Below are 27,298 nucleotides of genomic sequence, written 5' to 3'. Positions count from 1 at the left end.
TTAGGCCCAGTCATGAATTTGCACGATATACAGCAAGCGATAATCTGATCATGTGGACTGGGATGGACAAGCTGAGAGGGTCACACGACACCAGGTTATAGTCCAACAAGTTTATTTGAAATCACAAGCTTTCAGAGCGCTGTTCCTTCGTCACTTCACCTGACAAAGGAGCAGCACTCCAAAAGCTTGTGATTTCAAATGACCGTTAATCTGATCAGGGTAGCCATCATCCCGCAAGATGGCTATGATGCGCCCTATTTCAGCACCAGTACTAGGGAAAGTGGGAGCTGTACTGTTGGGACCATCTTCACCTGAACCATGCTGGGCTCGAGTTCTGCTGAGCTGTATGACTAGGGCAATAGGAAACCAAGGAACTTAGGACTTGGGAGTAGGAATAGGCCATTCAGCCCTTTGAACCTGTTCTGCCATTCAATAAGATCATTTCAGATCTGGTTGTGGTCTCAATTTCACTTTGTCATCTGCCCCCCTATAACCCTTGAATCCCTTGTCTATCAAAAATCTGTCTGCCTCTGCCTTGATTAAATTCAATGACCCAGTCTTTACTGCTTTTTCATAGAATCATAGAATCCTACAGTGAAGAAGGAGGCCATTTGGCCCATCGATGCTGCACTGACCATAATCCCAATTTTGGAAGAGAGAATTCCACATACCACCATTTGAGAGGAAAATAATTCTCATCGTTGGCTTAAATGGTAGACATCTAATTATTAAACCATGCCCCCTGGTTCGAGTTTCTCCCACAAGTGAAAGCACCCTCCCAGTATCTATCTAATCAAGTCTCCTCGGGATCTTGTATGTTTCAATAAGATCACCTCTCATTCTTCTGAACTCTAAAGGGTACAGGCCCAACTTGTTCAATCTTTTATCATAAGATAAGCCTCTCATCCTAAGAATGAATTGAATGAACCTTCTCTGAACTTCCTCTAACACTATGGGTGGGATTTTCCTGCCATGTTCGCCCCAAGACTGGAAAATTCCCACCCAAGGTCAACAGACCTTTGTATGGTCTGTGTCCTGCCCACTACGATTCCCGTGGCGGGTGGGATGGGAAAATCCCGCCCTATATCTTTTTTCAAATAAGGGGACCAAAACTGTACACAGTATTCCAGATGTGGTCTCAGCCAGGCCTAGTACAGTTGCAGTAAAACTTCCCTACTTTTATATTCTCCCTTGCAATAAATGGGAGAGTGGGCTTTAAACTAAATAGTGGGAAGGGATCATGAGACAAAATATGATAAATCAAAAGGAAACAATGAGATTAATAGAGGAGGGTAGCGATTTGTGTAATGATAATCAGAGTGTGAAAGGAAGGGACAGAGAATGAACATTTAAGAATGCACCAGCATACAAGGCCAGTGAATGAAAAATGGTAAAAAGGCAGTCTTAAAGGCTCTGCATCTGAATGCTTTCAGCATTCATAACTAAATGGATGACGTATTAGCACAGATAGAAATAAATATGTTTGACCTGATAGAGATAATGTTACAGAGACAGGAGTGCAAGGTGACCAGGACTGAGACCTTAATTTTTAAGTGTATTTGACATTTCACAAAGACTGGAAGCTGGGAAAAGATGGTGGAGTAGCTCTGTTAATTAAGGATGTCATTAGGCCAGTACTGAGAGATGACCTTGGTTTGAAAGAACAAGATGTGGCATCAGTTTGGAATAGATAAGAAATAAGTTACAGAATAGGATAGAATATACAGGAATAAAACTATTAGACCTAAAGGCTGGTACATCCCCAGGACAAGATGACTTGCAACCCATGTCCTATAATAAGTGACTGCAGAGATAGTAGAGGCATTGATTATAAACGTCCAAAATTCCTTTGATTCTGGAAGAGTTTCAGCAGATTGGAAAGTAGCAAATGCAACACCTTTATTCAAGAAAGGGGGAAGACAGAGCAGGAATACATAAGCTAGCTAGCCTAACATCTTTTAGAGAGAATTGCTAGTTTCCATTATTAAAGAGGTTATAACAGGGAATTTTAAAAATCATAATGAGATCAGACAGAGTCAACATGAAGTGTAAAAGGGAAATCAAATTTAACTAATTTACTATAGTTCTTTGAGGAAGTAACAGGCAAGGTGGATAAAGGGAAACCTGTAGATGTGGTGTATTTAGATTTCCAAAAGGCATCTGTAAGGTGATTCAGCAGGTTACTATACAAGATAAGAGCACATGGTGTAAGGCTAACTTATCAGCATGGATAAAGGATTGGTTAGCCAGCAGGAATCAGTAGTGATAAATGCTTCTTTTTGAGTTGGCAAGCTGTAACTAGTGCAGTGCAACAAAGATCAGTGCTGGGGCCTATACTATTTTGAATCTATATCATTGACTTGCATAAGGGACTGCATGTATGATAACTAAATTTGACACCAAGGTAGTTAGGACAATACTTTCTCAAGAGGAAGGAAGTGTTTACAAAGGGAAATAAATAGGTTAAGTAAGTGGCAAAAATCCATCACGCAAACCAGCCCCTGACATGCTACACTTCCCCCTGCCTTGGAAAAGCAGCAAGCATAATCAAGGACCCCACACACTCCAGACAGACTCTTTTCCACCTTCTGTTGAGAAAAAGATACAAAAATCTGAGGTCATGTACCAACCGACTCAAAAAGAGCTTCTTCCCTGCTGCCATCAGACTTTTGAATGGACCTACTTCATATTAAGTTGATCTTTCGCTACACCCTAGCTATGACTGTAACACTACATTCTGCACTCTCTCCTTTCCTTCTCTATGAACGTATGCTTTGTCTGTATAGTGCACAGACAATACTTTTCACTGTATGCTAATACATGGACAAATCAAATCAAAATTTGGGAGATGGAGTATACTGTGGGAAAATGTGAACTTGTCCCCTTTGATAAGAAGACTAGGGAAACAGTATACTATTTAAATAGGGAGGAATTGCAGAACCTGGTGGCACAGAGCGATCTGAGCGTCCTAGTGCATCATTCACAAAGTTGATATGTCTATACAGCAGTGTTTAGAAAGGCAAATTGCATGCTGGTGTTATTTCAAGGGGAATAGAATCTAAAAATAGGGAAATTTTACTGCAGCTAGAGTACTGTGTACAGTTGTGGTTGTCTTATTTGAAAGCTGTTCACTCGACTCATTCTAGGGATGAAGGGCTCATCCCATGAAGAAAGATTGAACAGGTTGGGCCTATACCCATTGGAGTTTAGAAGAGTGAGGGGTAATCTTGTTAAAACATACAAGATTCTGAGAAGACTTGATAGGGTGGATTTATGATGCCTAATAGGATGGTGGTCACAGATTCAATAGTAGCTTTCAAAAGGAAGTTGGACAAATAATTGAAGGAGAAAAAGTTGCAAGGAAAAAGTGGAACTAATCGGATTGCTCTTTGAGAGTGCCAAGGCAGACTCTGAAATGATAGCCTCCTTTATGTGCTATGCTATTTTACGATTAATAAAGCTTAAAGATGTCACACAATGTTTTTTCATTACAATGAATTAAATATATATTGATAGAAGACCATGACAAGAGTGCGTAGTTAATTCTAGCCCCACTACTCCACAGGTTATAACAACAGTGTAAGCAGCAAATGATAGACTGGGCTAAGTGTTACAAGTCAAGTTGGATGCTTCAAGGTGTTTTATGGCTAGGGTGAGCATGAGAGGTTTCGCTTCAGGTGTGACTCAGCTGACCCACGAGAAGCTTTTAATCAAAACAAAATTTAATTAAGAATATTGTTGACGTGTATAGTAAGACAATTAGCTAGAACTTTTAACAATTACAAACAAGAAACACAACAACCACGATAATGTATAACTCTCAAGGAATATGTCTAATGTGTTCCAACCAAAGCCAACATCCAATACTCAAAACCCTCCAAATAAGCACAATACAGCATGGGTTAATGCCCACTTGTTATAGGAATCCAGCCTCCTGGGTTGAACGATGAAAATCCCCTGTGAAGAAACTCAGAAGAGGTTGTAGTCTAATCTGTTTCCCAAAACACAGCTTCTTTAAGGCAGGCTGGCATTAAGCCTCTCCTTCAGCTAACTGATAGTTTCAGAACCAAACAAAGAGAAGAACAGAGAGAGACTGCTTCTTAACTTGCTGCTAAAACTGCTTCCAACACCACTCTACAAAACGAAATTGAAATCCCAAAGGGAAAAAACCCTATCGCCTGACTGCCACAAACGAAACTGAAAGCCTTAACACCTGACTGCCACAGTTTAGCTCCACCCCCAATGACATCGCTGATTTTTAAAAAAACCTTTCTTAAAGATACACTGACATGACATAAGCAATCTCGCAACCAAAGGATCAGATCTAAGCTCTGATCTCACCAAGACTCCTTAGACAGCATCTTCCAAACTTTCAACCACTATCAACTAGAAGGACAAGGGCAACAGTTATTTGGAAACACCACCACCTGTAAGTTTGCCACCAAGCCACTCACTATCCTGACTTCGAGCTATATAACCATTCTTTCACTTGAACATTTTCAGCAGAATTATTGTGTTAATTATGGCAATAGAAATTCATCGGTATGGCAATTTGCAAATTTGTATCTTGGCTTTTTTGGCAGACGGGAAAGTTCTCTGGTTTCATTCCAGTTTTTGTTGAGTTCGAGCAGCACTAGAGGCATGACTTTATCATCCCTGATTAAGGATGGTGAAAGTGAGCAGCAATCCCCTTTTGATTTACTATCCAAAGACCTTGCCTTTTGTGAAAGCCTAGTGAGGAAAAGATTGTATTGCGGTGCTCCCTGAGGTTGAATAGTTAATTTAACTACCGTGTGAAAAATGGTCAGTTGAGTGGCGTATAAACACAAATGTGGATTCCCAGCATATTTTGGGGAAATATTCCTGATAGTATAATGAAATATTTTTGTGCATGTACTCTTCCACTAACAAACTATTTGCCATCTAACAAAATGAAAGTACTACTGGCTAAGAGATACTGACGAGTTCAAGAAATATTGAAACCCAATATTTTTGGCAACTATTTAAAGGAGCCAAGACCGTTGGCAACATAAATATGGTAATGACTAATGCATAATGACTAATGGTAAAAGGCACAAGTAGGTGCAAACGCAAGTGTAAAATTTGTCCACCCTGCATTTTGTTGCAGAAATAATAACAGCACTCATCATTATTGAGGAGTAAATCGGATAGCAACTTCTGGCATTTACACATGCTGTTAATTGTGGAAATCAGGAAGCTCTGTGAGTTCCCCTGCTTCTCCAGAAGTTTTATTACACAGGTATCTATCTCACTGAGAAACTGCATTCAGATATATACAATGGGCAGCACAGTGGTTAGCACTGCTGCCTCACAGCTCCAGGGACCCGGTTTCAATTCTGGCTTTGGGTGACTGCCTGTGTGGAGTTTGTACATTCTCCCCATATCTGCATAGGTTTCCTCTGGTTGCTCCGGTTTCCTCCCACAATCCAAAGGTGTGCAGGTTAGGTGGATTGGCCATGCTAAATTGTCCATTAGTGTCAGGGGTATCAGCAGGTAAATAAATGCAAGGGGTTAATGGGGATAGGACATGAGTGGGATTTTGTCGGTGCAGACTCAATGAGCTAAATGGCTTTCTTCTGTACTGTAGGGATTCTATGATTCCAATGGCCTGATGTTGTGTCACTCAGCTACCATGTACCCGCTAAACTTACCAAAGTAAGATAGGGCTTATCCATTTAAATATAAGTGAATTTTTTAATGGCTTGATGAATCTTAATTAATGCTAAGCAAATTTTGGCATAGAAAATATACCTGTACAAGCATAGAACCCTACTCTTATAGGTTTTAATTATTTTTTAACCAGTTAAAATAATATTTTCTTTCCATTTTTTTCTTTCTCATTGTTTTCTTGGCAGTGAATTAGTTACTTTAACTGATGATTTCTGGTTTCAACTCTGCATGTCTAAGTAATGATTCTTTATTCTGGTTAAGGGGAGATGCCATTGCTTGCCCTGTTTACACATTTTTATGTTAATATTCCCTCAATGGAATACCCCCTAGCCCCCAAATGCCTCTTGATCCCTAAAACTCTGAGTGTGCTATGTTCCTCCAACTGTGGCCCCTTGTGCATTTTCCACACCTTTCACTCCACCATGGACGATTGTGTCGGTCATCTCAGCCTTAATCTCTGAAATTTTCTCCCCTCAACATCTCCGCATCTCTCTTTCAGACTTTTCTTAAAATTCATCCGTTTTAGCTTTGGCTTCCCATCAAATATCTTTGCATGACTCAATGCCAATCTTCTCTGATTATGCTCTTTTGACGTACCTTGAAAACTATTCCTACATCAAGGTGCGATATCAGTATAAGCTATTCCTTACCCTAACATCTAGAAGACAGCGAAGAAGTGTGTTCTCAACTGCAAAAGATAACATCTTGCCTCTTGACTATCGTGCTATGATAGATTACTAATTGAATTGCTAATCTCTCCTTTCCCCACCCTGCTGGGTCACCTTCGTCTAAATTATACAGTTGGCGGTGAATGAGCAGCACTAACTGCCCATCAATGAACTTATAATTGTCCGTAGACCTCTGTGGTTCAAGAAGGCAGCTCGCCACCACCTTCTCGAGGACAATTAGGGATGGGCAATAAATGTTGGCCTAGCCAGTGACGCTCACATCTTGTTCAATTAATTTTTTAAAATGTTAATATTAAAGGATCAATAAAGTCACACGTGGGTTATTGGAGTCACTGTGGTTATTAAGAAAAGATTGTATATTTTGGCAACGTAAAAATTACATGAAGGGCAATATAGATGGTTTAAGAAAAGCCTGAAAATAATAAGCCGGTAAGGCAGTGTTTCCGAAGAGAGGGAGGTAAGCTTACTTAACATGTCAGATTATTGAACACATCTTGTGAAAGATGATTCCAGGTTTTGCTAAATCTGTTGGAAGCCAGAAAAAGGCATAAATAAACTGATAATAGCTCATTTTCAGTACTTTTCTAGTAACATACAAATAATAATGCAAATCATAAAGTTGAGTTGGAAGAAAATAATGTATTTGTATAACACTACCTATTGTCAGTATCTCCCAAAGTTCTACACTACATTAAATTACTTAAGTGCAGTCCCTGCTGTATGGTAAACACAGCAATCAAATTGTACCAGCATAGTCACACAAGCAGCAAATTAGATCAGTGACTAGTTAATTGCTTTTTGATGGTGTCACTTTGGGGAATATTGGCTAGAAAATCGGGTGATCGCCTTACTCTTTGTATAGTGGCATGGAATGTTTTGCAGGTAGGGGAATCTAAAACTAGAGGGCATATGTTTAAAGTGAGAGATGCAAAAGAGTCCAGAGGGGCAATTTTTTCACACACAGGGTGGTGAGTGTCTGGAATGAGCTGCCAGATGTAGTAGTCGAAGCGGGTACAATTTTGACTTTTAAAAAGCGTTTTGACAGTTACATGGGCAAGATTGGTATAGAGGGATGTGGGCAATTGGGACTAGCTTAATGGTAAATCTGGGCGGTATGGACTAGTTGGGCCAAAGGGCCAGTTTCCACGCTGTAAACCTCTATGACTCTCTCCACCAAAATAAGCTGGTGGTGCCTTGGTTGGACAGACTGCACTATTGAGAATAGAGTACTCCCTTGATACTGCATCGAAGCATATTATGTATGTAATAGATTATGTATGTAAGTCCTTGATTTGGTTTTGAACCTCACTTTCTGAATGAGCCAAGTTGACACTTTTTTAAGGTTGAAACGGGCAAGGAGAGAAAATAGCTTTTAGTGCCTTGTTGTACTGCATACCTCTATAACATATTGGCGGTTATTATAAAGAAAACAACCAATTGTGAAGTAGTATCAAAGCTTTTTTGGTCAATAGCATAATCCTGGTAATTGTAAAGCTGCTTAGTGTAATTACAATAAGAAAGCATTGGAAGGGATCCAAAATTAGTTAATTTGATGTGAAATGACCCCATGGAACACACTTGCAATGTCACTCCATTTTATCTTTTTCAGGTTTATAGTACCTACTCAAATGATGACTATGATAGGCGTAATGAGGAAGTTGACCCTGTGGCAGCATCAGCAGAATATGAGTTGGAGAAGAGAGTGGAAAAAATGGATGTTTTTCCAGTTGAAATTGAGAAAGGTGGGTATTTAGAGCTGTTATTGGTTGATGTGTTTCTGTATCTGGATGAAGTTTCAATTTTTATTGTTTAAAAGAAATGTACTTTGTGTAGAAAATATTTCTTGTCAGTCTGTAATCTAACTATGTCAATTAATAGTTGCAATTGAAAGGATATTTAAGTAATTTTCTATACCTTTATTAGATACTATCTAACTAAAGTGAGAGCGTGCTTATTTTCTCACTCATTCAACTTTTACCTTCTTAGACAATGTGCCACAAGCTTGTGGAGAAAGCAACCCGTTGCACAAAGTTGGGAAGGTGTTCTGTTAGGTGATGTGTAGATTTATTTAAAGGTGTAGGTTATATTCTATTTAAAGAATGAGGATGCCTTCAGTTTTGATTGAGAATTTAAAAAATCTTTGTTTCATTATTTTCTCTACAATAGTAATTTCTGAGGAGAAAGAAAATGCATATAAAATATACTGCCTACTAGTAGGGAGCTAGATTTGAATAGCTTTTATGTGGCCAGTCCTATATTAAATGTTTCAAATCTTCAATCAAAATTTTCAGGCTCAGTACCATAAATCAAGTGATCTTTAAATATTAAGCACAGTGCCTCTCCTGTTAATAGCTTTCTATCTACACAATACACCCTGTTCCTTATCTAACCAAAAATGTGTGCCAACTCGCATCACAATCTTGCTTTATAACCTTAAAAAATGATGGAACAACTTTCATTTCTTTCTTTCTCGAATTAGCTTTTTAACCTATCTGTCTTCCCACATTTGTCCTCATCCTCAGAATTTTTCTTAAAATCTATTTAAAGATAAAATCATTTCAATTACGAGAGAGGATGTTATGAGAAGTAAGCAGGTGCTAGAGACTTTTGACTGATTTTAAGAAATAGAAAAGGATTTAAGACTGTATATAGGACCTCTGATAGTATCTGTGAAACAGTAGTTGCTACAAACTCTGAGATTAGGCAAGCATGCAGCAAACACTTGAATGGAAAGTATTTTAACTTTGATCTTGATTGTGAAGCAGACTAGCAATTATCAGAAATGTAGTGAATCTTTTGAATGAGTGTGGGATAGTTTTCTGCAACAATATGCCTCACCTAGAACCAACAGGCAGCGTGCCATCTTAGATTTAGTAATGAGACAGATGTATTTAACAGCCTAATGGTGCATAGACGTTAATCTAATATTGGTAATCTGATTTAGTTCACCACAGTATTTAAAATGTTAAGACCCTGGCCAGAGATTCCGAAGTGTTTTGTGCAGTTAGCCTAGGCCCTAATGTTTTTGGCATGGGAGAGCATCACTGCAGCTATGGTCTAAGAAACCCACTAGGAAGCTTTTATCAAACAAAGTTTATTTAAGATCACAGTTAGAATATAATAAAAAGAATTAGCATAATTTTTACCAATTACAAGACTCTAACATGACAGAGTATAACTCTTAATAGCGAGCTATCTCTGTTGTTCCAATTTAAAACAATATCCCACAGACGTACAACCTTATTCAGAATTAGTTAGTGCAAATGCAAGTATGCTCCCATGATGCTGGATTTCCAGCTTTATAACACCTATGCACAGAAATCCAAGCCAGCATTTTTCAGAGAAGGATATGTCCTCAAAACAGCAAAACCTCAGGCAGGTAAACCCAGTCTCTGGCAGCTTCCAGTCTCTAGACTTCAGAAAGGAGAAAAGAGAGAGACTGCTCTCTCTTAACTCAAAAGCAGCATCTAAAACAGCAACATTGAGGCAGCAAAACCTCCAACTCCAGAGAGGGGGAAAACGCTGCTGTCCCTCTCTGCTCCAAGCAGCTTCTGAAAAACAAAACTAAAACTGGACTTCTCTGTGAAAACATAGTTGTCCCAAGCCATATGACCTGACTTGTCAATCACTCTCAATCAAGCTCTACTCTGCCAACCCAGGGGAACATTGAAACAACAGAACACTGAAATAGTTCAGATTAAAACCAACATGATGTCAGTAACACTGCTTCAATAACAGTGAAGAACACTGGTTGCAGACAACACAGCTCTGACAAAATCCCAGGGACTGCTAAAACACCTTGCAAAGAAACATGATTAAAATATATTTCTTAAAGGCAGAGTATTGTCACAGAAAGGAAGGAATGTGGAACAGCTGCTCACATTCTAAATTTAGGTAAGGCTGATTTTAATGGGATGAGATACTCTGTCTACAGTCTGTTACAAAGAGGAAGTGCTGGAAAATCTCAGCAGGTCTGACAGCATTTGTTGAGAGAGAATAGAGCCAACGTTTTGCGTTGAGATGACCCTTCGTCAGAGCAGATATCAGTTAATGACTGAAGAATAGTTTAAACATAAATTTAATGTGGTACAGAATTGGTTTAATCTGCTTAGGGGCAAGAAGAGATGGACGGATTTTTAATTATTAATGGTTTAAAGGCCTATGGTGAACGGGCAGGAAAGTGAAGTTGAGGCCGAGATGAGACTAGCCATAATTGTATTTAATGCTGGAGTAGGTTTGAGGGACTGAATTGCTTATTCCTGCTCCTAGTTCTTATGAGAATACCTTAACTAAAATCTACGGGATAAGGGACAATGATGGGCATATGGGCTCAGGTCCAAGATCAGTCATGATATCAACTGAATGATAAAACAGGCTTAAGAATCTAAATAACTTGCCCTGATTTCTTTGATATTGGCTTAAGCACCAATACCTAACACATTCCCCACTGCATCCTGATTTCTGACTGTCACCCACCCTTTTTGAAGCACATTCACTACTTTAAAGAGGCTAAGTAAATGGGTGTTGCATTGATTTACAACAAATGAATGCTGTTCATAAAATTACCTGAATATTAGGTGAAGGTGGTCTTGGAATAAGCATTATTGGAATGGGCGTTGGAGCAGATCAAGGACTTGAAAAGCTGGGGATTTTTGTGAAGACTATCACTGAAGGTGGAGCAGCCTATAGAGACAAACGGTAAGATGTCAGCCAATTAATTTCACTATTATATGTGGTTTCTGCATTTGAATTTATAAGAACATAAAGGCCATAGATGTTGTACCATCAATGAAACAATATTAGTAAATTAAGAATAAATCATGTCCGTTTTTTACAATTGATGCAAAAGTTCAGTTTTTATAACGTTATACCTTTTGACTGACTTACTCTTCTGTTTTCTAGTTTTTTCATAAACGATTATCCTGTTTATCTTAAATTTGCATATTATTTTTGAAGATGAGACTAGTAAATTTGTATATCCCTGTATAAACTTGCATAAAAGGTAACTACTTTAGAGAAGTTGATATATGGAAGAGTAAAAATCATGCAGCAATTGTTAAATTTATTCCAGCCTCATTTAAATGTTGCAAATCTGTCATTGTAATATTTTTTTTTCTTTCCAACAGAAGTTTAATTAAAGCTAAAAAGGGATTCTCATTTTAATCATCCCTTGCAAAAGAATTCTAAATGTATATACTGTTTTTGCTGTGTTGTATTAGAAACATAGAACAGTACAGCACAGAACAGGCCCTTCGGCCCACAATGTTGTGCCGAGCTTTATCTGAAACCAAGATCAAGATATCCCACTCCCTATCATCCTGGTGTGCTCCATGTGCCTATCCAATAACCGCTTAAATGTTCCTAAAGTGTCTGACTCCACTATCACTGCAGGCAGTCCATTCCACACCCCAACCACGCTCTGCGTAAAGAACCTACCTCTGATATCCTTCCTGTATCTCCCACCACGAACCCTATAGTTATGCCCCCTTGTAATAGCTCCATCCACCCGAGGAAATAGTCTTTGAACGTTCACTCTATCTATCCCCTTCATCATTTTATAAACCTCTATTAAGTCTCCCCTCAGCCTCCTCCGTTCCAGAGAGAACAGCCCTAGCTCCCTCAACCTTTCCTCATAAGACCTACCCTCCAAACCAGGCAGCATCCTGGTAAATCTCCTCTGCACTCTTTCCAGCGCTTCCACATCCTTCTTATAGTGAGGTGACCAGAACTGCACACAATATTCCAAATGTGGTCTCACCAAGGTCCTGTACAGTTGCAGCATAACCCCACGGCTCTTAAACTCCAACCCCCTGTTAATAAAAGTTAACACACTATAGGCCTTCTTCACAGCTCTATCCACTTGAGTGGCAACCTTTAGAGATCTGTGGATATGGACCCCAAGATCTCTCTGTTCCTCCACAGTCTTCAGAACTCTACCTTTGACCCTGTAATCCACATTTAAATTAGTCCTACCAAAATGAATCACCTCACATTTATCAGGGTTAAACTCCATTTGCCATTTTTCAGCCCAGCTTTGCATCCTATCTATATCTCTTTGCAGCCTACATCAGCCCTCTACCTCATCCACTACTCCACCAATCTTGGTGTCATCAGCAAATTTGCTGATCCACCCTTCAGTCCCCTCCTCTAAGTCATTAATAAAAATCACAAAGAGCAGAGGACCAAGCACTGATCCCTGTGGCACTCCGCTAGCAACCTGCCTCCAGTCTGAAAATTTTCCATCCACCACCACCCTCTGTCTTCGATCAGATAGCCAGTTACCTATCCAATTGGCCAACTTTCCCTCTATCCCACACCTCCTCACTTTCATCATAAGCCGACCATGGGGGACCTTATCAAACGCCTTACTAAAATCCATGTATATGACATCAACTGCCCTACTTTCATCAACACACTTAGTTACCTCCTCAAAAAATTCAATCAAATTTGTGAGGCACGACTTGCCCTTCACGAATCCGTGCTGACTATCCCGGATTAATCCGCATCTTTCTAAATGGTCGTAAATCCCATCCCCAAGGACCTTTTCCATCAATTTACCAACCACCGAAGTAAGACTAACCGGTCTATAATTACCAGGGTCATTTCTATTCCCTTTCTTAAACAGAGGAACAACATTCGCCACTCTCCAGTCCTCTGGCACCATCCCCATGGACAGTGAGGACCCAAAGATCAAAGCCAAAGGCTCTGCAATCTCATCCTTTGCCTCCCAAAGAATCCTAGGATATATTTCATCAGGCCCAGGGGACTTATCGACCTTCAGTTTATTCAAAACTGCCAATACATCCTCCCTCCGAACATCTATTTCCTCCAGCCTATTAGCCTGTAACACCTTCTCTTCCTCAAAAACATGGCCCCTCTCCTTGGTGAACACTGAAGAAAAGTATTCATTCATCACCTCGCCTATCTCTACTGACTCCATACACAAGTTCCCACTACTGTCCTTGACTGGCCCTAACCTCACCCTGGTCATTCTTTTATTCCTCACATAAGAGTAAAAGGTCTTGGGGTTTTCCTTGATCCGACCCGCCAAGGACTTCTCATGTCCCCTTCTAGCTCTCCTAAGCCCCTTTTTCAGCTCATTCCTTGCTAACTTGTAACCCTCAATCGAGCCATCTGAACCTTGTTTCCTCATCCTTACATAAGCTTCCCTCTTCCTTTTCACAAGACATTCCACCTCTTTTGTGAACCATGGTTCCCTCACTCGGCCATTTCCTCCCTGCCTGACAGGGACATACCTATCAAGGACACACAGTATTTGTTCCTTGAAAAAGTTCCACTTTTCATTAGTGCCTTTCCGTGACAGTTTCTGTTCCCATCTTATGCCTCCTAATTCTTGCCTAATCGCACCATAATTACCTCTCCCCCAATTGTAAACCTTACCCTGCCGTACGGCCCTATCCCTCTCCATTGCAATAACAAAAGACACCGAATTGTGGTCACTATCTCCAAAGTGCTCTCCCACAACCAAATCTAACACTTGGCCCGGTTCATTTCCCAGTACCAAATCCAATGTGGCCTCACCTCTTGTCGGCCTATCCACATATTGTGTCAGGAAACCCTCCTGCACACACCGCACAAAAACTGCCCCGTCCGAACTATTTGACCTACAAAGATTCCAATCAATATTTGGAAAGTTAAAGTCCCCCATGACAACTACCCTGTGACCCCCACACATATCCATAATCTGCTTAGCAATTTCTTCCTCCACATCTCTATTACTATTTGGGGGCCTATAGTAAACTCCTAACAACGTGACCGCTCCTTTCCTATTTCTAACTTCAGCCCATATTACCTCAGTGTTGCTGGATTGTATTGCTGGAGCACATTCCATTATCTTTCATTGATGCTTCTTAATTATAATTGACATTAAAATGTGATCCTTTTAATGTATCCACATCAATTTCCACATTACAGATGTCATTTACTACCTTCCATTTTGTTTGGGATATTTTCATAATTCTTAACATTTTATAATTTTCTTGTTGCAACTCAGATTGGAGTGTGATGCACTTTAATACAGCAATGTAATCTGAGTGTCTAAAACTGCAGGATCAATTTTCAAAGAGATGATAAGTGAAAACTCATACAATTTGAGAAGCTTAAAATATTTGAGGAAACCTGCCTCATTTTGGAGAATCATACTGGCATGGTATCAGTGTCTGTAGCTTACTCATTAGAGCTGCTTGAAATTTACATGTAAGTTGAAATATAATGTGTCATAGAACATAAGTATATGTGTTCTTGTTTTATTGCAGAATCCAAGTAAATGATCAGATAGTTGAAGTAGATGGTGTTAGTTTGGTTGGTGTCACACAAATCTTTGCAGCTACTGTATTGAAGAACACTAAAGGTATGGTTAGGTAAGTGGTAATAATTGAAATTTAGCAATAACATCATTTGTACACCATTGATGACTTTTCATTTATAGATTTAACATGGATATGTTTGTATGTTACAAGTGCCTGGATAAATTTGGAGAGTGGACATCACTCAGTATTTTCATGTCAATACCATTTAATCTTCCTTTATCTGTTTAATTGCCTTTTCGTTACATTATTGCATTTGTTTTCTCCCACTAAAAGCAACGGTCATAATAAGTTGTTCCAGTTTTATCTTATTTTAGCCAAACCTTACAAGTGACTTCAGAATGCTAGAGGCCAATAAATAAAACCTAAATAGCAAAAAATAGTAACTGGACTTCCTTTCATTAGACATTGCATTTCCTTCTTTCAAAAATAGACTTATTGTGGGCAATGCAATTACATCAATATGTACTACAGTCTTGTTCGTCCTTTGTGGTGAAGATGACCCTGTTCACCATTTAGGGTATTTGTTAGGGTTCCAGTAGGTAACTGTTAAGGTTGATCTGCACTTGGAAGGTTCTGTTGCAGGAGTTGTCTAACTGCAAATGCCACATCAGTGGGTCCTCAACCTTTTCTGAAACACCCTAAATCTCTGACAGCAGACCGAGATGTTGCACTAAGCAGTTTGGAAAGATTCTGGCAAAGGTTTTGCCATGGAGAAGAGTGAATTCCTTTGTAAATGTCACAAGATTGGTCAGTTTCTTTCCATTTTAGCTGGTAGACAATGGAGGCATCATTGTATTCTTGTGGGATGGTTCCTTGCTCCGACATAGATGAAAATAGTTCAGTGATTATCTTGATTTGCACCTGCACCTTGTATACCTTAGCTAGGATAGCATCAGCTCCTGGAGCTTTGCCACTAGACAGGTATTTGATTACATTAGTCATTTCTAAAAGCTGGGGCAGGTCATCGAGAGAGCAATGGATGGTGACTTAGGCAACCTTTTGATTGCTTCTCTGATTGGTGAACGCCATTTGAGGATGTAGTTAAGAATCACAGGATCCCTCCAATGCAGAAAAAGGCCACTGGCCCATCGAGTCTGCATCGATTCTCCGAAAGAGCATTTCACCCAGGCCCTCCCTCTGCCCTATCCCGTAACCTTGCAAATTTATCTTGGCCAGTCCACCTAACCTGCGCATCTATGGATGGTGGGAGGAAACTGGAGCAACTTGAGGATACCCATGCAGACACGGAGAGAACATACAAACTCCCCACAGTGGGGCAGCAGTACTAACCACTCTGCCACCATGCCTACCCTTTTGTGGATTTGTTTTGAGCAGTAGTGACTCATCAACACCGAGGACTGGTGATGAACTGGAAGACTGGAGTCCGCTGACAGAATTCAGAGCATTGTAGAACTCTTCGATCTTTGTAATCTGAGTATAACTGAAATTTGTCTGCTTCCGATTCGGCCTAGTGCCTTGCATCTCTGAGCTTGCAACAGACAGTTGTGCAGATGTTTTAGTAGGCATCATGCGTAAAATGGGCTGCTCAGTAGCTCAGGCCTGCTGAGTTTCACTGCTGCTTCCAGTGAAAAGTGCCTGATGGCTGAGCCAACTGTATGCAAGTTTGCAGCTACAGCACCCAGTAAATCCACACCTACTGTTACGTTGCTCACCAATCTCCACAGGACTTGTGACAAGTAGATGATGGATGACATAATAGGTAGATGATGAATATAACTTCCATATGAATTTGATTATAGTGCGGGTGAGCTAATTATATTATTATTTGATTATAATATAATTAGCTAATTTGATTATAGTAAGTTGTAGGCTAACAATTGCTTGGTAACATAGATGAGAACTGGATGAAGCTGAGGACCAAGACAGGATGAGCCACTCCAAAGAGTCAGAGGTGCTTCTCCTCCTTTACACTCTACAGACTAATATGCTGTGCTATAGAGTGGTTAAATATTATGTGTGATCTTATTTATAATGGTAACAACACAGAAGAGGATCATTAGGCCCATTGTCTCAATGTCCGGTTCCCTGTAAGACCCAATTTAGCAAGTCCCTCTACCATTGCTCTGCAGTTTTGTTTTCCCTTCGGGTCTATATTTGATGACCCTTTGAAAGCTATGATTGAATCTTTTTAGGCACTGTATTCCAGAAGTTCTGTTCGCTGAAGAAAGAAGTTTTTTCCTTTCATCACCTTTAGCTCTTTTGTCAATCAGTTGAAATCTGTATCTTCTGATTTTTGACCTTTCTGCTAAAAGGGAACAATTTCCCTGTACCTACTCTGTCTAGACCCCTCATGAATTTGAACAACTTCATCAAATCTGTCCTCAATTTCCTCTTAGGAGAACAACCCCAGTCTCTCCACATAGCTGAAGTCCCTCAACCCAGAACCATTCTCATAAATCTTTTCAATATCGTCTTTAAAACCTCCATGTTCTTCCTAAAGTAAGGTGCCCAAAATTAGGGTCACAACCCCAGTTGAGACAATGTTGTATAACGGTTCATCATAATCTTCTTGCTTTTGTACTGCTCAGGATTCCAAGTGCTTTTAAACCACTTTCTCAGCTTGTTCTGCCACCATCAATGATTTATGCACATATATCGCTGAGTTTCTCTGTTCCTGCATCCCCTTCAGAATTACATCCATTAGCTCATTCTTTCTACCAAAAAGACTTTGCACTTCTCTGTTTAAATTTCATCTGCTATGTGTCAGTCCATCCCACCAGCCTGTATATGTCCTCTTGAAGTCTAATGCCATCCTCCTCGCTGTTCACTGTACTACAAGTGTTTTTGTCATCTGAGGTTTTAAATTCCCTGTACAACCAAGCCTGAGTCATTAATATACATCAAGAAAAGCAGTAGTCCTATTACTGACCCCTGGGGCACCCCACTATATACCTTGCTTCAGTCTGAAAAACAACTGTTTATCACTATTCTCTTTTTCCTGTCACTCAGCCAATTTTGTATCCATGCTGCCACTGCCCTTTTACTCTGTGAACTTCAACTTTGCTGACGAGCCTGTTTTGTGGCACTTTATCAAACATCTTTTAGAAATTCAAAGGCAGCTTATCAATCACGTTACCCTTGTGGACCTCGTCTCTTTACCTCAAAAAAAAGTAAATCATGTCAATTAAACATGATTTGCATTTAACAAATCCGTGCTGGCTTTCCTTAATTAATGCACACTTATCCAAGTGACTATTAATTGTTTCTTAAAGCTTCCTACTACTGAGGCTAAACTAAACTAGACTGTAACCTTTGTAATTCCCAAGTCTTCTGGAGCCACTTTGATATCTAAAGAGGATTACATCTATTCTTAATGTATCATGGAGGAGAAAAGCAAATCTGTTACAAAATATGTGAAAAATCAAAGATATAAGCAATGAACTGTGAAAATGTTTATATAGATTCCGAATTGGTCGAGAAAAACCTGGAGAACAGAGTGAGGTTGCCCGACTGATCAGTGAAACATTAGAACAGGAAAGATGCCAGGAGGCACTCTTGGAACAGCAGTGTACTCGATATAGTACAAGTGATAATGAGCAGGTTAGATGATTCACCTTCTTATCTGTGTGCATGTGAAACTGAGTTTGATCTCCTTGCTGCTGTTTGCTCAATGTTATTTAACCAGAGCTATTAGTATGAACTTAAACCACAGAATAATTTTGTCTTGAAGATTTTAGCCAGGATGAAACTCCCATGCAAACAGTTAACTGTGCTTGCTTGAATCTGTGTTCATGCTAATGGAATATTGTCATTGAAAGTAATAGCATGCAGAAAGCTAATACATATACATTTATTACTGTTAAATATTTAAGGAAGATAAACAAGAGTACTTTTATTGAAAAGTCAACATTTAACATGACCATTTACCTAGTGAATAGTCGTCATTTGAGGTTGCTTGGCATTTTAACCATTTATCACTTTGATTTTTTAGTCTGAAGAGTTTCCCGAAGATGAAATAAACACTACAAACGACGTTGGAGCTGGAGGGACAGTTGAAGCTTCTCAGCTACCTAAAAATGAAAATCTAGATTTAACGTCAGACATGGATTCACCACTTGCTCTTAAGCTGAAAGAGGTAAGGATATTGCATTTAGTCTTTCACGTTTTCCACTATGAAACATTAGGGATCAGATCTTCCACATCATTATGCTGCCACTACTTGATGATTCATCGAAATGATGTAAATACAATATTCGCATTTACTATGGACACTTTGATTTTGTTTTCTGAGGAGATGGACTATATCTATTTGTTATGCCTATTTCACAAAAACATGATTAATTCGTACATTGAATTATTCTTTGTGTCTTTTAGCAACTTTATTAAAGATTTCACTTTAAGGCCTCCGCCTGTCTCAAAAACGTAAGCTTGAAGTTTATGGGAGCGATTCTCCCATCCCACCGCGTTGCTTTTGTTGTGCAGTGGGCTGAGAGACTGGAGTGGAGACTGTTTCGTGGGCTTCCCGCTGGGTGCCACGGCCTCCGCGAGTCTCTGAGCGCCAAATTTCCGACGCTGCCAGAAATCGGTGAGGAACTGCATAATGTATGCAGATTCTAATTTAAATCACATTAACGGGTCCGGGACTGAAATCTCCAGACCTGCTAGCTTCTTCATCCCCGCCAGGAGTGGTTTACTCTTGCAGGGTTAGTATAACTCCCCACTTGCGGGGAGCTGGTGACCCAACCCCATTGGAGTGAAGGGGAGGCCATCGAGATCCTCCAGAGGATTGAGGTCAGGCACAGGTGCAGTGCTCACTGGGCATTGCTACATTTGCAGTGCCAGCCTGGCCCCTGGCACTGCCTGAGGGGCAAAGTGCCAGTGCTCAGGGGCACCTTGGCACTGCTGAACGGCATAGGGCAATGCCAAGGGAGTGGGGCCTAATGGGGAGCAGGGCCTCTGGGGAACGATCGGTGGGGGTTTCTGCTGCCATTCTGCATTTTGGCTGAATGACAGAGGGAGGGAGGGAGCCACCGATTGGGGCTGACCATCGGGGTGGGGATATGGGCGGGGGTGAGGGAAGGAATTGGGAGATCGAGGCTGTGGGGGACAGTGGTTGAGGCTGGCCTGGGTATGTTCGGGGGCCAGCGATCGGGCCATGGGGGGGTTGGAGGGCCAGTCCAAACTATAAATCATGCCCTTTACTATTTCATTCCTGTTATAAATTCCCGAGTCGATAATTAATTTTATCTCATGCGCATGCGCCAATCTCTACTGTGACAGATTGACACATGCACAGTGGCTCACTCAACGCTATGCTGCCGGCCTCTCCAGTGGGAATTGACCCCGCCGACTGATTTTTGGACTGATTTATGTTAGTGCACTCTGCAGTGCAGAGAGTATGGGAGATTCATCTTGAAACACCTGCTGGAAAAACCAGCGGGATTTACACCAGTTTTTACACGAATTCGACACTTGGAATTTTTTGGGAGAATTGCCCCTCTTGTCTGCAGCTGAGTTCAATTTCAGTTGTGTAGTCTGAATGAGTGAACCATACCTAAGTTATGAAGATGTTTTTTGCACCCGTCATTAGTTGTACTGAGGTATTTGTTTCCCTTGCCTTCCAATAGTTTCTAATCAAGTATTTCAAAATTATTTGAAAAATTGAAAGAAAAAAACCCAAAAACTTTACTAACGTAATGTTTAAATGGAATGTTATTTTGAAAAACATCACAAATGTACTTATCAATATGTGTTTTAGTTTGTGATTAAATTTTAGAAAGCGAAGGAGAAAGATTAATTATGTAGAGACTGATAGACAAGGTTAACAGCAGAAAGCAGGTCTTATAATGCTAGTTCTATTTTAAAAAATTGAAACCATGTTCTACTAAGCTAGAATAGCCAATGGCTTATACCTCAGACTCTAATTTTTATAACGCATGTGAGAGAATGTGAATGTTAGAAAGGCAGTTTCTCAGTCTAATTTTTTTTTTAAGAGAAAAACAATTGAATTTTGAAAGCAAACAAACCTCGAAGGAAACAAAGCAGGGGAGTGGGCAATTTGGCTGAGGCAGATGGGCCCTTGGAGGTAGCAAGTGGGATTGGGAATGAAATATGTGTGAGGTGAATTACAGCTGAAAAGAAATTGTGATTCAAAGGGTGAGGGGTCAAGATGCGATTGGTGATGGGGTAGGAAGGAGATTAGGGCACAATGGGAGTGAAAGGGAATACAGCTATCTGGGGAGAGCTGCGATGGGTCACATTTTCCCTGCAATCTTTGCTTCAAATGTAGTTTACAGCCATTGATGGCTCCTTTATCTGCCATGGCACCCACCACCTCCCATCTGAAAGGAAAGAATAATAAGTCAAATAGAAACAAATAGACCAAGTGAGAGAAATAGACAGAAGTCAAAGTGGAGAGATAAGATAAGAACTGCAAAACAAAGGCAAGTAAGAGAGTGACCATATTCACTGACTTATAATTTGCAATGCTGTTAAGCATTGTTATATTTAAACATCAGAGTGTCAAAAAGCAGCAATCTTTAAAAATCAGATAAATTGTATTAAAACTTTGCATTTACATGCATTTCCTGTTGTCACATTTTTGTGTTCATTTATTCCATTTATAACAAAATTGACTGTTCAAATTGTTATTACAGCTTCCCACCAGTAATGACAATATTGTCTATTTTTCATCGAGCTGCTCAGCATTTACTCTAGAGAACATCCTGTGCTTGAACTAACTCTGATTTACTGTTTGCTAAATTGCAATACAGGGTGTTAGCGGCATGAAAATAGCATATAGAGGAGCTGACTTACCCATCCATCCTAATTTTGTGTGTACCTGATCCAGGTGACTGGAGCCCTCATCTAAAACTTGTACGTGCTAACTAGGGTCAGATGACTCAGGCTCTCCAGGTGCTACTTTCGCACCTGCCCAGATGGTACTACCATTTGTTGCTTTGGTCCACAAATCAGGGATGGGTACAATTAGGAGGCAACTTTTCCAGTGACGCCTAAAGGGCTGCTCAGCTGCTTTTTAAAACTGTAAAAAGTTTGGACAGATATTTTGCTAGCTTTACACAATTTCTAAGTGTTTGTAGACACTGCAGAAAATACTGAATTGTTTTAGAGGCTTCTGGCAATGGACTTAGTTTTTTGTGCAGCCTAACAACCCGTTGAATGCTTTGGCTGAGCAATTTTTGAACTGTTATGTAAGTACCACCTGTACTAAATTTATTGGTCTAGAGTCTGTCAATGACCTCCATGCAAATGATGTTAGTTATTAAATTTGGTTGTGAAATCTATCATGATGGGTAGAAAACTAAAGTTTTCTCTCGTGAATGCTTCCGTGAAGTAATTGCTTATTATTTTGAATTGATTCTCAGTTATGACCGTTGCAATCTTAAGGTACTTTCCAATGATCCATTGATAAACATTTTGTTATAATAATGGAATAATATGTTGCCTTCAGCTTCTTCACTTCTACTTATTTTTAGTTTATTTTTTGTATTTGAGTAAATTTTTGAAAAGATTTTTTTAAAGTTCCTTCATTCTCAGTGGTTTTCGTTCCCTTTCTCCCGACTGGCTGTAGATTTTCAAACGGGAGTAGTTTGGACTCTAGTTAATTCCTCTCCTGTTTCTGGAATTTTATGTAATTGTTGGTTTATCATGCTATTTAAGTTCTTATTATGATTAAGTGTGCACTACAGCAGTAACTATTTTTATGTAGCTAACACAGATTCAAATGTTAGAATATAAACATTTTTTTCCTGAGTGTTATTTTATTTCTGGACATCCCTTCACTGGAATAAAAACACTGGTTTGGGCTATTCTAATCAATAGTAGTGTTAGGGACCAGATCGGAAACTCCAAGGTCTATTATGGAGTTAGCCCAGACCCAAACCTTTTGTGATTTTGGCATTTGTGACCATACGTGTTTTGCTCCAGGTGTGATTCTATTGACCCACTAGGAAGCTTTTATTAAAACAAATTTTATTTAACAATACAGTTGCAATACAACAAAAAGAATTTAGTATGTATTTTACCAGTTGAAATACTTAAACATGACAAGGTATAATTCTTAACTGCTAGCAATTTCTATAGTCCCAATTTAAGCAATATCCCCACAGACATAATTCCCTCTTCAGAATCAATCAGCACAAACATACAGGCTGACATGGGTGCTAGACTTTCAGCCTTTTAACACTTCTGGAAAGAGATGCAGAAAGAGATTGGCATGTCTTCTGACTCCCGTACAGCAGCGTCCAAAAAAAGGTCTATCTTTGAATTGAATACACATCTCTTTAACCTGTGCTTAATGCTCCCTCCACTCACATTGTCTGTATCTTTAAGACCTGGTTGGCTGTAGAGATTCGCATTCTAATCAGTATTCTGTAACTTGATTTTGTGTCTCTGTATGCCCTGTTTGAGAGCAGATATCCACTCCATCTGACAAAGGGGCAGCGCTCCGAAAGCTAATGGCATTTGCTACCAAATAAACCTGTTGGACTTTAACCTGGTGTTGTTAAAACTCTTACTATCTTTGAACAGCAAAAGCTCAGAGGAAGAGACCTATTTTCTGGCAGGTACCAGGCACCAGTATCCAGAGAGAGACAGAAAGTTACTTCTCTCTAAAGATCCCAAGCAGCAACTGTGCTTGTTTCTCTGTGTGAGCCTAGCCCCACTCGGCCACATGTTTGTCCCTGTCCATCAACCTAATCAAACCCCAGGGAAAACACTAAAATAACAGATCTGCAATAGCCCAGATTAAAACAAACACTCCAGCAATTAGGATCAATTATGCTTTGCAGTGGCAACGTGTGGGCTGTCGGTTTTCGATAAAGTGGCACCGGGTAAATAGGACTGACTTCTAACAAATACATCTGCACAAGAAACACGACAAATACATTTCTTAAAGGCACAGTATCGTCACAATGGGCTATTACAGGAGGTGAGGGGGATAGAATCATAATGATATCCAGAATATAAAAAGCACTTCAAAACTGCATGAAGTTCTTATTCCATATTTCTCTCAAAAATTAGTTTTAAAATCCTATTTTTCAAGAGTTGGGTTCTATCATAATCCCTTACGTTTGGCTTTTCACTATGACGTTTCAAATGACATTGTGGCCTGTGGTTGCAATGATGATAACTGTCAATGTTTGCCAACATCCAGCTGTCATCTGTTGTGCCAAGCATTTGTGAAGCAGACTGCAACTTCTTGCATCTCTACACTTCTTAATCTTGGAAGTCCAGATGCTACTGTCAGTGATTCCCTGCTCTTTCTCAGGGTGCACTGTCAAACACCCTGCAAATGACAATCTTTAGAACTTACTGAACTAGCCAGAGCTACAACATTTATGCTGTAATATGCCCAAATAGTTGCACTTTGAGGTGTGATTCGATCTTTAACAGTGTGCTAAGTAGTAACTATTGCTGAGCAACCTTTCTGATGCTGGAAGGCTATTTATTTTATTTGTGGAATATCAGTTTTAATTTTGGTAATTCCATAGTTTAATACAGTAAGACTTTCAAAGTTTTGTTTTTAATATTTCAATTTTCTAATGTCTATGCTCTAATCTTTATTTTTCTGATTGAAAAATGTATAAAAATTAGAAATAATCATTTATTTCCTGATTTATTGTCTAATAACTCTTCAATGTGATTTTCTGTTTACCCTGCATGATGGTATCATTTTGATGGACACCCTGGGACCTTCTCGTTTTGGCACCAAATTCAAATTTACATGGGAAAGGTGAAATCCACACCAGAGATTTTTGAACAGCTTTCTATGAGATCAGTGGGAAGTGTTGTCATTACAGCACTGAATGCAAAATTTAGTCCATTGTATGCAGCAGGATCACGGGATTTGCAACAAGCACTGTGTTTTTAAAAAAAAATTGGGGAGCAAGAAACCTTTCATTCCATTAACTAGGGCATTTCATTGCACTAATCCATCTGCTTTGATAAGAAGAAGAGAGATTTACGTTTACACTTTTAAAAAAGCTTTTGCCAGATTGGTACCAACTTCATAAATGCAGTTTTAGTAAACAGGTTTATTGCAATTTTATATTTCATGTGTTGGATTTAAAAATAAAATGTACCTTTACTAACTTATAACAACACCGTAGCAAAAGTTTATTCGAAGTCATTCCATTTTAGTTTAAGGACTCACTTGAGTAAAAGGGTTTAAAGAAGCAACGTGGATGCCAAATTGGCTAAGTGACAGGAAACTGAGAATAGTTGCTAATGGATGTTTTTTGGATCGCAGGAAGGTTTGTATTGGAGCTCCCCCCCAGGGATCTGTATTGGCATCCTTTTGCTTCCTGACATATATTTATTACCTAGATCTTTGTGGATGATACAAAACTTGGGAGCACTGATCTGTGAGGAGGATAGTGTAGAACTTCAGTCGGACGTAGACAAGTTGGTGCAAACAAGTGGTAGATGATGCTCAATGTGGAGAAATGGGAAGTGATTTATTTTGGTAGGAAGAATATAGAGAGACAATATAAAATAAAGGATTCAACGCTGAAAGGGGTGGAGCAGAGGGACCTGGGTATTTAAGACTTGATTACCTGTAAAGACTTGCATTCCAATCATTATTTTGTAAATTGAGTTTGTGTCTTTATATGCCCTGTTTGTGAATAGAACTCCCACTCACCTCACGAAGGGGCAGCGCTCCGAAAGCTAGTGGCTTTTGCTACCAAATAAACCTGGTGGACTTTAACCTGGTGTTATGAGACTTCTTACTATATTTGTCCATACATCAGTGAAGGTCGCAGGACAGGTTGAGAGTACAGTTAGTAAAGCAGATAGTCGCCGTGGCTTTATTAATAAGGGCATACAGTACAATAACAAAGAGTTTATGCTGCACAGGATGCTAGTTTGACCTGTGCTGAGTGTTGCATTCAGTTCTGGGAGCTCACCTCAGGGAAGATTGGAAGGAGTGCAGAAAATGGTTCCAGGGATGAGGAACTTCAATTATGAAGATAGATTGGAGAATTTGATACTGTTTTCCTTGGAGGAGAGAAGGTTGAAAGGAGATTTGATAGAGGTCTTCAAAATCATGAGGGGTCTGGGCAGAGTGGATAGGTAGCAACTATTCCCACGTGTGAAAAGATTGAGAATGAGAGGGTGCAAACTTAAATCAATTTTTAAAAAAAGCAAAAGCGACATTAAAAACTTTTTCATGCAGCTAGTGGTTGGGGTCCGGAATGCACTGCCTATGTGTGTGGTAAGGCAGGTTCAATGGAGGCATTCAAAGAGGAATTAAACTGTTATCTGTGAATGAAGAATGTGCAGGATTATAAGGAGAGGTGGGGAATGGCATTAGGTGAATTACTCATTTGGAGAGCCAGTACGTCAGGCCAAATGACCATCTCCGGCACTCTAACAATTCTGTGATTCTGAGCACATGTAATATAACAAATAAGGGAATTGTACTATGTAAACTTAAATTTTCCAACTACATAGACTGGCAGATCATTGTCTTGATGCTACTTGAAGATATCCTTGAATTTGTCATGTGCTAATTGATCACAAACTGGTTTTTACTAAAAAGAGGTCCAACTAGACAATTGAGTTAGCAAATCTGCTTCAACCAGTCATCCTTCTGTATAGTTATAGAGCATTTCATAGTGTCTGTTATATGGTAGGAATCCTTAGTCCATACCTGTACATCAGCTTCAATGTACTAATGCAGATCTTTACAGCATCAATCTAATAGTGTTTTCAATTTGTATATTTTCCTTCAGCTTCAAACTCAGAACACTATAAGTGCGGCAGAAATCAGTGAAGTGACAGAAAGGGTATGTAGAATTTTCTACTCAGTTTATTAAAAAGAAATGCCACTTTTTTGAAAACTACGGATATATATATATATATATATGGATAGTTTTAATACTTGGGTGTTCTTCATTTACAATAGCTGAAAGTTGCTGAAGCAGAGAAGATTAAATGGGAAACTACAAAGAAGCAGCTTCAACAAAGTATTGAAGAGAATAAGGAGAAAATGCAAAAGGTGGAAAGATACTGGTTAGAAGCCCAAAATCTTTGCAAAATGGTAAATGAGCACTTGAAAGAGACCCAGTCTCAGTATGATGTTTTGGAGAAGAAATATAACAAGGCTAAGAAACTAATAAAGGAATACCAACAAAAGTAAGTTTTTATGGTGATACTTGGTAGCTGTTTTATTAAATACATTGTAGAATAGCATTATACTTGGGTTTATTGTGCTTTGCATTTAAAGCCAAACCCCCTCTCCATTGGTATTTCACCACTGAGATAACAAAAAGAAAACATCGTTTACATTGTGCTTTTCACAACCTTGGGACACACCAAAGGGTTTTACAGCCAATTAAAGTACTTTTGCAGTGTAGTCACTGTCCTTTCACGAACAACAATATGATAATGACCAAATAATCTCGTTTTGTGATCTTGACTGGGGAATAAATATTGCCAGGACGCTGGGGTTAAGACTTCTGCTCTTCCTTAAAACAGTGCCTTTGGATATTTTAATGTCCCTCTCAGAGAGCAGACAGGGTTAGGGTTTAGCCAAAGGATGGCATCTCTGACAATGCTTTGTTCCCTCATTACTGAACTGGAGTGACAACCCTAGTTTTCTGT

At 39.5% G+C, this 27,298-nt stretch overlaps 1 protein-coding gene across 3 annotated transcripts in view; it reads left to right on the top strand.

Moving 5' to 3' along the window:
* ppp1r9ala (protein phosphatase 1 regulatory subunit 9A-like A) overlaps nucleotides 1-27,298 on the top strand; it is a 104,641-nt gene that overhangs the window by 38,846 nt on the left and 38,497 nt on the right. For all 3 annotated transcript variants that reach the window (XM_078228398.1, XM_078228396.1, XM_078228397.1), the window contains exons 3-9: nucleotides 7,990-8,122; nucleotides 10,958-11,078; nucleotides 14,657-14,761; nucleotides 18,133-18,271; nucleotides 18,663-18,806; nucleotides 26,428-26,481; nucleotides 26,601-26,830. In XM_078228398.1, coding sequence (XP_078084524.1) covers nucleotides 7,990-8,122; nucleotides 10,958-11,078; nucleotides 14,657-14,761; nucleotides 18,133-18,271; nucleotides 18,663-18,806; nucleotides 26,428-26,481; nucleotides 26,601-26,830 — 926 coding nt within the window. The remainder of the gene's footprint in view (nucleotides 1-7,989; nucleotides 8,123-10,957; nucleotides 11,079-14,656; nucleotides 14,762-18,132; nucleotides 18,272-18,662; nucleotides 18,807-26,427; nucleotides 26,482-26,600; nucleotides 26,831-27,298) is intronic.

Source organism: Mustelus asterias, chromosome 14, assembly GCF_964213995.1.
Source record: "Mustelus asterias chromosome 14, sMusAst1.hap1.1, whole genome shotgun sequence".
NCBI classification, from domain to species: Eukaryota; Metazoa; Chordata; class Chondrichthyes; order Carcharhiniformes; family Triakidae; genus Mustelus; species Mustelus asterias.
The sequence above is the reverse complement of the archived record's forward strand: the minus strand, read 5'-3'. Positions and strand labels throughout refer to the sequence as shown.